At 38.1% G+C, this 9,827-nt stretch overlaps 1 protein-coding gene across 1 annotated transcript in view; it reads left to right on the top strand.

The window, feature by feature from the left end:
* Positions 1–3,445, top strand: part of LOC132102805 (chloride channel protein 1-like) — a 49,231-nt gene extending 45,786 nt beyond the window's left edge. The window contains exons 20-23 of the mRNA XM_059507462.1: positions 707–751; positions 861–965; positions 2,101–2,187; positions 2,286–3,445. Coding sequence (XP_059363445.1) covers positions 707–751; positions 861–965; positions 2,101–2,187; positions 2,286–2,651 — 603 coding nt within the window. The 3' untranslated portion in view covers positions 2,652–3,445. The remainder of the gene's footprint in view (positions 1–706; positions 752–860; positions 966–2,100; positions 2,188–2,285) is intronic.
* The last annotated feature ends 6,382 nt before the right edge of the window (positions 3,446–9,827 follow it).

Below are 9,827 nucleotides of genomic sequence, written 5' to 3' on the forward strand. Positions count from 1 at the left end.
GCGAACCAGATATCATACATATATATATATATCATATATATATCATTTGAACTCTCTCAAAACAGACATGGAAGAGAAGACAATGATGAATAAAGTCGTAGTTTTTCCTATTTTTGGACCAAAATGTATTTTTGATGCTTCAAAAAAAAATTCTAACTGACCCTCTGATGACACATGGACTACTTTGATGATGTTTTTCTTACCTTTCTTGACATGGACAGTAGACCGTACACACAGTTTCAATGGAGGGACTGAGAGCTCTCGGACTAAATCTAAAATATCTTAAACTGTGTTCCGAAGATAAATGGAGGTCTCACGGGTTTGGAACGACATGAGGGTGAGTCATTAATGACATAATTTTAATATTTGGGTGAACTACCCCTTTAACTCTTGATTCTGTTTTTTTATTTAATATATTTAACAGTTTATTGTTGAAGCTGGCATATTTTAACTTAAGATCGAGATAAATAAAAAATAAAAGCTGGTTGTGACACATTTAGTCTTTTCACTTTCCAGTCCATGAGATTACAATTTTAGTTATCAGCTCACATCAGCAGGTGGCGTCAAACACGCTGTGCAGGGCAGGTGGAGTCGCAAAACAGGATAAAAAAGTTACAGCGTTATTTTAGTGCAATATGATGTTATCCTCCAAACATTCATGCACTACTTCTGACCCTCTGTCTCCCTCTCATTCCTGTCTCTGTAGAGCCCTGCAGCTCCTCCTGTAGTTGATAACATGACTCCTGAAGAGGTAGGGTGATGAACTGATTTATTTCCACTGCATTCAGACAGATGGCTATAGTTAGCATGTCAGACCCAAAGCTGTCTGTGAGCTGATTCTCTTGTATTGGGGTGTTCAGATCAAAGCCTGGGAAGAGGAAGAGCTGGAAAAGCCGATTGACATTGATCAGATCCGTGTTGACCCCTCACCTTTTCAGCTGGTGGAGAGAACATCTTTGCATAAAGTAATCCACAATCCGACTGAGATCACATATGAAATACTGTGTATCATATTGAGGATTTATGACTTTCCAAGTGAATCATGATTTAGTCTTTATCTGTAATTGAATGTCAGTCCAAAGCACTCATTATTTCATGCCCTCGGGTAAATGTGTTTTTCGATAAAAAACAGCACCATTATATCCTGCATTCAGGTGTTTATATGTTAATATATATATATAACAGTATTGTATTCTGAATTCATTTAATAATATTTATAATATAATAATAATAAAGAAATAATATATTTATATATAATACAATTTTATCTATATATTTTAGAAAACCTTTGATGTGGAGATTAATTAATTGAATTAATCGTAAATTAATCAAATTTAGACTAAGAAATTACCTAAAAAAATAAAGCAATTATTGTGTGAGAAAAGCATCAAATAGGTTTCTCTCACACACACACGCACACACACACAAATTTAATTTATATTTATATTATTTTATATTATATTATATTTATATTTACAAACTGTGTTTTGCAGCTCAGAGCTGCAATTACAATTGCATAAATAATGGCAAGAGATTAATGGGTTTTAAATGGATATTAATATTTTACTAATATGAAAATGAGACATTATTCTTTAATACAAAAAAAACATTTTATAATGTTTTTTTTTATTATTTATTTTTTATTTATCTTATTTTGATGCTTGAAATAAGCAACTAAAACTGCCAGTTGGTGGCAGTAAATGCCATTCATTCGTTCGATTCCTCCAAACAGCTGATTTATTCAGGAATGGAGTGAATGACTCTCTTTATGAAGGAACCTAGAATCATCGGTTCACCCTATAAGTTCAAAATGCACATTCACTCAGAAATGAAACACCATAATATAAATATGTGGGTCATTATTGCCATGGTATCTTCAAAACATTTTTTTTTTACATCGTTTATCACTAATCAACTGTATGAAATGTAAGTGACCTACGTGGGTCTGTGGCAGGGCTTGTATGTTAAATGCACTAACAATTTTAACGCATCAATTTTTTCCCCTTAATTATTTATTAAATAAATGATCCTTTTTTTTTTATTGACAGCCCTAATATAAACACATACATACATAAATGAAACATTGCTTGTTTGTTTCAGACTCACACCCTGTTCTCTCTCCTGGGTCTCAGTCATGCGTATGTAACTAGTATTGGTAAACTGGTCGGAGTGGTCGCACTAAAAGAGGTAAAGATGATTTATCATCTCTTGACTACATGCATTCCTGCACACTTTCAGTCATATGCGAGTGTGTAAGAGTAAATCATTGTGCTTCTCTCTTCCAGCTCCAGAAAGCAATCGAGGGTTCGACTCGTAGCGGAGTGCGACTTCGTCCTCCTCTGGCCAGTTTCAGAGACGCCAGGCGCAAGGCCAAAAAGCCTTCTCATTCCCCTTCTGTCCCGTCCTCTCCCACAAGGGACAGAGAGCTGTGGAGTGAGGGAGTGAAAAGAGAAACTCAAGACGAGTCTGCTGATAGTTGTATCCAGACAGACGTCAAAGAGTGTGATATCACCACAGGCAGCAGCAGCAGAAGTACCTCTCAGGAGCATCTGCCTTCCCCTTCTCCTTCCACAGTCCCTCTCTCCTCTCTTCATTCTGTGCCCGAAGGAGAAACGGATGCTGATAGAGAGAGTGATGAGGAGCATTTATAGGTCTATTGTTTAAATTTTTTTTTAATTCAGCCCTCCAGGGGGAGGCAAACCATATTATGGTGGTGCCTTTGAGCCCAGCACGAGCCACTTGCACAAGACTTGTTGGTTGATTCTCTACTCTCCGGAAACAGGACTCTCTATACTCTTTCTTTCTAGATGTGTTTTCACTTGGGTTTTATTTTTTGTTGTCTATAGATTTGTACATACAGACAGTCGGTCTTACACATCTCACTAAATGTCTTCTCTCTCTTTGCTACTCGATCCCTGTGTTTGTCTGCTGTACCTGATATTATATCACTGTAAAAAAAAAATTTTTTACAAGTTATTTGCATCTGATCTGACCCTTGTCTTAGTGTAACCTAATGTAGTCAGGTTAATTTAGTCATACTTCATTTTTGTGACATTTTTGGTTCCCTGATAAAACTTTGTTACTGTATAGATATGAAATTTAAAGCAGTATTTCAGGTTCAGTATACAAGTTACATTTAATTCAGTGTTAATGTTAGCTATAATAAGTTTGGTAATGGAAATAAAGCTGAAATAATACAGAAAAATTCGATTAAAAACTTACAATTAATTTAAAGGGATATATGATGGATGGATGGACTTTGTTTTGCTTTAAAATCTGGTCCATCATTTACTGCCATTATAAAGGTTGGAAGAGCCAGGACATTTTTTAATATAACTCCGAATTATTCATCTGAAAGAACAAAGTCATATACACCTAGGATGGCTTGAGGGTGAGTAAATCATGGGGTAATTAACTTTTTGGGGTGAACTATCCCTTTAAGTCAAAGTTCTTTTAAAGTCTTTTTTATTAAATTTTTTGGCAGCACTTTACAATTAGGTTCCATTTGTTAACGTAAACTAACAATGAAAAATGCCTCTAAAATATGAATTAATCTTAATTAATGTTAATTCCAACATTTGCTTATATATTGTTAAAATCAAAAGTTGTATCTATTTATGTTATTTCATGGACCTGAGCTAACGTAGACTAACAAGGAACCTTATTTGTTCAAGAATTAACCTTTATTTTATTTTTTTTTACTAAAATTAGTAAATTAAAACTAAAATTAAAAAATAAACAAAACTTTTGTTACAATATTGATTAGAACAACAACAAAAATTGTCCTTTGTTTTATTTAAAAAAGCAAAAATCAATGTTCAGTGAAGCATGGGCCAGTTTTTGGATTTAAAGAAGAAATGTGAAGCTTATAATTTTATAAAAGCACGTACATTAATTCTTTAAGAAAAAAAAAACTTTTAAAATCATAATTGTTATTGTCATTTTAGGGTTTGTGTTTGTAGCATCACATTGTCATGGTTACAAAGTTGTGATTTTATTCACACTAAAACCATGTTCACATTAACATTTTTTTATGCCTTGTGTCTATAATGTTGAAACATTGTGTATTTTAACATTAATGTAATGGCCCCATTCACTTCCACTGAAAGTGCCTCACTGTAATCTAGATTTTTGTTTTTTTATATATAAGCAGTGAAATTATTGTGTTGCCACAAGTAATGTTGATCGATCTTGTGCTGAATCTGGTAGGCTATATTCATTTTAATCACTAGACATTCATTATGAAGCTGATTTGTTTACTTCATAATTTAAGATACAAAGTCATTACCATTAAATCTTTGTTTGATTATTTGAACTATTGATGAATATCTGATGAATTCTTATCTGTTTTAATGGTCTGAAGAGCATGCAGACTTTTTGCCACGTCTTAAAAATACACAAAGTGCGCAATAATGATTTGTTTGCTTCATTTATTTGTCATTATTTTGGGAAAAATAAAGGATTAGCAATATTCTTGAAGGTCCGGGAGTTGTTTTGTTTGTGCAGGAAAAAATGAGTTGGGCAAGAAAGAGAGTCCGGTGGAGGAAGAGGAAGAGCACATTGGAAGATCCATTTAAAACCTTCAGTATATATACATAGCATGCATAGATATACGTACTTCTTATATCACACCTCGTACAGCTCAGTCAGTCCAAAACGACTGGATTTGTGCCTGTATTGACTCCATGTATTTCAACATTATCATAAACAAATTTGATTACAATAGTGTTTCTTATCCAAAGCATTACTTCTGAATACGATTCTTAGACCAAGAGGAGACAACACAGGGTTTGAGTAACAGACCGATTATAACATACGAAGGGAAAGAGAGAGGAAGAGGAGAAGGAGAGAGGTAGAACAATGGACCAGTTACAGCATCATGCCAACAGACAGTTTTGTAGTGAAACATGGCAGTAGAATCATACAAAAAAAAATCCAGTTGAAATCAGTTCATCTGTAAACACAAGTGATAAACAACTGCATCCAAGGAAATACATTTGGCTTTTTGTTATTTATTCATTCGTATAATCCTTATCTTACATAAAAAGCAATAAAAGAGAACATGACATCACTCCTTTGGTTGCAGCAGCGTGATCTGGCTGTGTGATGGCCACTGATGTACAACTTAGTCCTACATTCACCAAGTTGTCATTATCACGTGACCTACCAGCATCAATTCAGTTGTGTCAGTCGCCATTACAACCAAAGGTGCATTTATCTGAAAATAACAAATAGATATCATACAGGCTGCAAAGTTAAATCCCTCCCCTATGTAATTTTTAAATAAATAAATGGGCAAATATTATTCCATGTGAGCAACTTTTGGAGTTCTGTATGCTTCACGTAATATAAGAACTTATGACACTGAATATACAGGTACATATAGCAGTTTTGTTTGTTTAACGGTTGGTTTATGCAATGATGTAGTAGTAGATAACTGTTGTTATGTATTGCTAATATAAAACATTATATTAAAACATGAACCTTATGACCTACAACAAGATGTTTAAGAAAGTGTGTATGATTTTTCAGTGACAAATACTGTACACAGAAATCTGTACACAGAGCCTCTTGAGGAGCTCAGCAGTGAAATAATATGTACCCCAACACATAGAGGAGGGACTGCACACAATTCTGTAGAAAAATAAACACTGACCCAACATTGCATAAATAACCAGTCAATAAATAAATTCATTTAAGTCAATACACTTCATATAGCTATTAATGCTATTTCTTCTTCTCAAGTTTGTATTACACATGAGCATCAAAGTTGAACCGTGTGTCCTCCAAAGAAAGCGTCGTAATAACTGTTCTTTTTTCTCTATTTTCTTTTTTGTTTTGTTTGTTTAAATCCTTAGTGAATGCATGACATCACAATGCAGGACGATGTAGTTACTTCTGTTTCTGAACCGGACTTCTGCTCCTACTTTGGGATACATATGCTTCATGTTGTTGTACGAGTAAGTACACAGTCAATGCTAAATTTGTAGCATCATAGTTACTGTATAATCAGTGACCGTGACAAACAGGAAGACGCCTGTGCAGTTGGAAATTCCAGATGGCCTGAGTTGTTCATGAGGTCACTTTGAACTCGAATCAAAGTCCATTTCCATTCCCATTCTGTGAAAACCTTTTTCCTTGTTATCTTGGTAAAGGATATTTACAGCATGTGAATCCAGGTCCTTTTCTATTCTCCTTTTGATAGATAGTGATAAGAACTGTATAGGCAATGGAATACATATTTTGGAACAGAAATTAAGACATGCTTTATTATAAAAATAAAGTTATCATCAAGAACCAGTCCTGCAAGTGTAACAATAAGTATGAGTCGCCAACAGGACTGTTCTGACAAAAATGTTTACTGTAGTATTCTTCTATTTTTTGTAATTAGAGGTTATGAGGAGCATTACCTATCCATCTTTCTCCTCTCAGTTGACATTTATCATGAAAAGAAGCTAAATAAAAATGTTATCTATATATTTCAAAACCATCCTGAAGCCAGTGTTTGACTAAACCAGAGCAAAAACTAAAACTTTCATGTGATTAAAAGAAGACGTTTTCAATGGGAAGTGTCTTTTTGTCTCATAAAATAATGCTTAATCTAAAATACACATGTCCTTCTCCCGACAACCAATGCAAGTGCAAAAAAGTTTTTTCCCCTCAGACATTTCTCTCCTTTAAGCAGCCAATCAAGTCGCTAAACACACAGATCTCACAGAGTCAGTCTCAGGCTCAGCTCAGAGTACTGAGGTCCAGTGCAAATATCTATACAATTTTGTATAGGACTCCAGAGTACACTGACAAACATCATGTATGTCAAACGGCACACAGAGAGGGAAGCACGTTGTGTTACAGTCCAGTATGAAATATATCTGTGAGTATGTGTGGTGTGCGCATGAGAAAGTTCATATTACTACTACAAAAAATAAATACCAAATGTTAATGGGTCTAATTATGTGGCAAATAAAATCTAAAAATGTTTAAAGATGTTTGTAATAGGTTGGGTGATTTAATCAGTATAATTAGCTTTATTTTAGACCAAAAGCTGCTATGCTGCCATACAAAGCCAAAACAGTCAATCAGTGAACCAACTGAATTTTTCTTAGTTCTAGTTTTGCTGTAGTTACTGCATTTTTCCTTTGTATGGCATATTGGGAGAACATCTCAGGTGTATATATTTGTGTATGTACATTACCTTTCAAAAGTTTGGGGTCAGGAAGAAATTATTTTATTAAGAAGCATTCGATTTTATTATCTTACATTAGATCAATCAAAAGCAACAGTAAAGACATATCGATGACATTTCTATTTAAAATAAATGCTGTTGTTTTTAACTTTCTCTTCATTACATAATCCTGAAAAGAAATCTGTCGTGGCTTCCACAAAAATATTAAGCAGCCCAACTGTTGGCAAGATTGATAACGATTTAGAAAGCTCATGTGACACTGAAGATTGGAGAAATGGCTGCTAAAAATGCAGCTTTGCCATTACAGGAATAAATTACAATATAGAAAATAACAAAAAAATTGAAACAGCTATATTATATTATAATATTATTGTTTTTATATAGCATTTTTGATCAGATAATGCATCCCTGGGGAAAAGAGGGTTCTTCCAAAAATATTGAAAAAAATCATACTGACCCCAAACAATTGAATGTGTACTACATCTATTTGCTTGAGTTTATGAAGGTTTGAATACTGTACATATTCAATAAACTACAGAGCCCCTAAGGGGTCATTGTGGTGGGAAAAAAATCAGAGTGAGTGAAAAAATTTGGGGTTCTCTCGCAAAACTTTTGTGTTCTCTCGCAAAGATATTTGCGTTCTCTCACAAAACGTTTGCATTCTCTCGCAAAAATATTTGCATTCTCTTGCAAAACTTTTGCATTCTCTCGCAAAGATATTTGCGTTCTCTCGCAAAACCAGCTGAGTTCAGACAAACACTTCCTGTTTCGCTTGTAGTGGTTCATACAGCTCCATAAGTCCACAATGGAGCGGTTCATATAGTTTTGTTTTGAACTTGGAGAAATAGTCAGTGCATACTTATTAAGGCACGGTTTTGGGACATAGTAAAACGCTTAATGTAAAACACTGTATGACGAGTGCCGAGGGAACGTCTTGGTTACGTATGTAACCCTCGTTCCCTGAAGGAGGGAACGGAGACGTTACGAATGGGATCTCGCCCGAGAGCCAATGGTACACAAAGTACCTTGGTCTGCGGGATTTGCATCGCGAGCTCCGCCCCGCAGAGCAGGTATATAAGGAGCAATGCGAGCAACTCGCATTCAAGTCTTCGCTGAGGAGCCGAGCCAGTGACCCGGCCATTCAGCGGCATAGAAATGTGACAAGGGGACGTAACATCTCTGTTCCCTCCTTCAGGGAATGAGGGTTACATATGTAACCAAGACGTTCCCTTTCAGTCGGTCACGTTCGACGTTACAAATGGGGTCCCTTACAAAACGCCACATGGCTGTCTTCCAGCGACCCATGTGAGTGATAGCACCCTGTCGTAAGGCCAGCACGAGTGAGGGCCTATAGCTCACACCGAATACACTGGGTAGCATATTCCAGCTCGACGTATGCTAGCAGGCTGCCTGCCCGTGGGAGGACTTACAGAAGGCAGGTATCCACCAAGGTGGTGATACATAAGAACTCTGAGGTACCCAGCCCGCAGGGTGGAAGTTTCAATGACAGAGCTGGCAAGGGGCTTGCCAAGGGAAAGACACATGCTGCAGAGAGACTTACTGTGGACATACACATGTGGGATTGCCCAGAAAAGGGGAATCACAACACATGGAGGCACCTAGTCCCACACAGAGCTGACCAAAGGGCATGTACGCAAGTGTTGGACATTAACAGTGCTGGAGGTCTGAGGTCCTAAGTTTCGGCGGAAGGCCGGAGTGATGGTCACTCGGAGTGTGCCCTGTTGCCATGCCCATCTCGGGACCTCTGTCATGAAGCCAGTGCTGAAGCAGTCTCATATGGAGTAACCCCAGAGTGAGCTAGGATCAGCCAGTCATCGAGGTAGTTGAGGATACGGATGCCTTGTTCCCTGAGAGGAGCCAGGGCTCCCTCCGCAACCTTCCTGTACTGATATGACTGCCCCTCGAAGCAAACCGAAGAAACGGTGTCGAGGAAGAAAGTACGCATCGAGGAAAGTGAAAGTACACATCCTTCAGGTCGAACACTGCAATGGATCACTGCAAACCAATCCATTGGACGAATGCATTCGAAAATGCGCTTGGGCGTTAGCATCTTGAACGGGAGTCTGTGCAGAGCTCGGTTCAAGGCACGCAAGTCCAGGATTGGCCGTAACCCACCTGTCTTCTTGGGTGCTATGAAGTAAGGGCTGTAAAAGCCGGACTTCATGTCGGCTGGTGGGACCGGCTCTATCGCGCCCTTTGCCAGCAGGGTCACGACCTCCGTGCGCATGACAGGGGCATCTTTGCCCACCATCGTCGCGTGGACACCCCGAAACCTGGGGGGGACACCGGGCGAACTGAATCGCGTAGCCGAGCCTGAGTGTCCGGATGAGCCAGCGGGAAGGCCTGGGGAGCTTTAGCCAGGCTCCCAGAAACCGAACCAGCGGGGTCAAGGGGACTACAGGCATACCCACGGTGGGGCAGCGTGGTGGAGCAGACAGCCCCGGCATGGGAGGCATAGCGTCCCTTAGCGGGGGCGGAGTGCGGGCACTCGTCTGACTCCAAGTAGCAAAGAGGGAATGAGAAGGCGAAGCGTTCTCATGCCGGCTTTGCATGGAAACTGGCAAGGGGAGAGGAGAACGAGACCGGCGAGGAAGCACGTCGTCAACTGTCGCTCGTGGCC

Source organism: Carassius carassius, chromosome 24 (genome assembly GCF_963082965.1).
Source record: "Carassius carassius chromosome 24, fCarCar2.1, whole genome shotgun sequence".
Classification (NCBI taxonomy): Eukaryota; Metazoa; Chordata; class Actinopteri; order Cypriniformes; family Cyprinidae; genus Carassius; species Carassius carassius.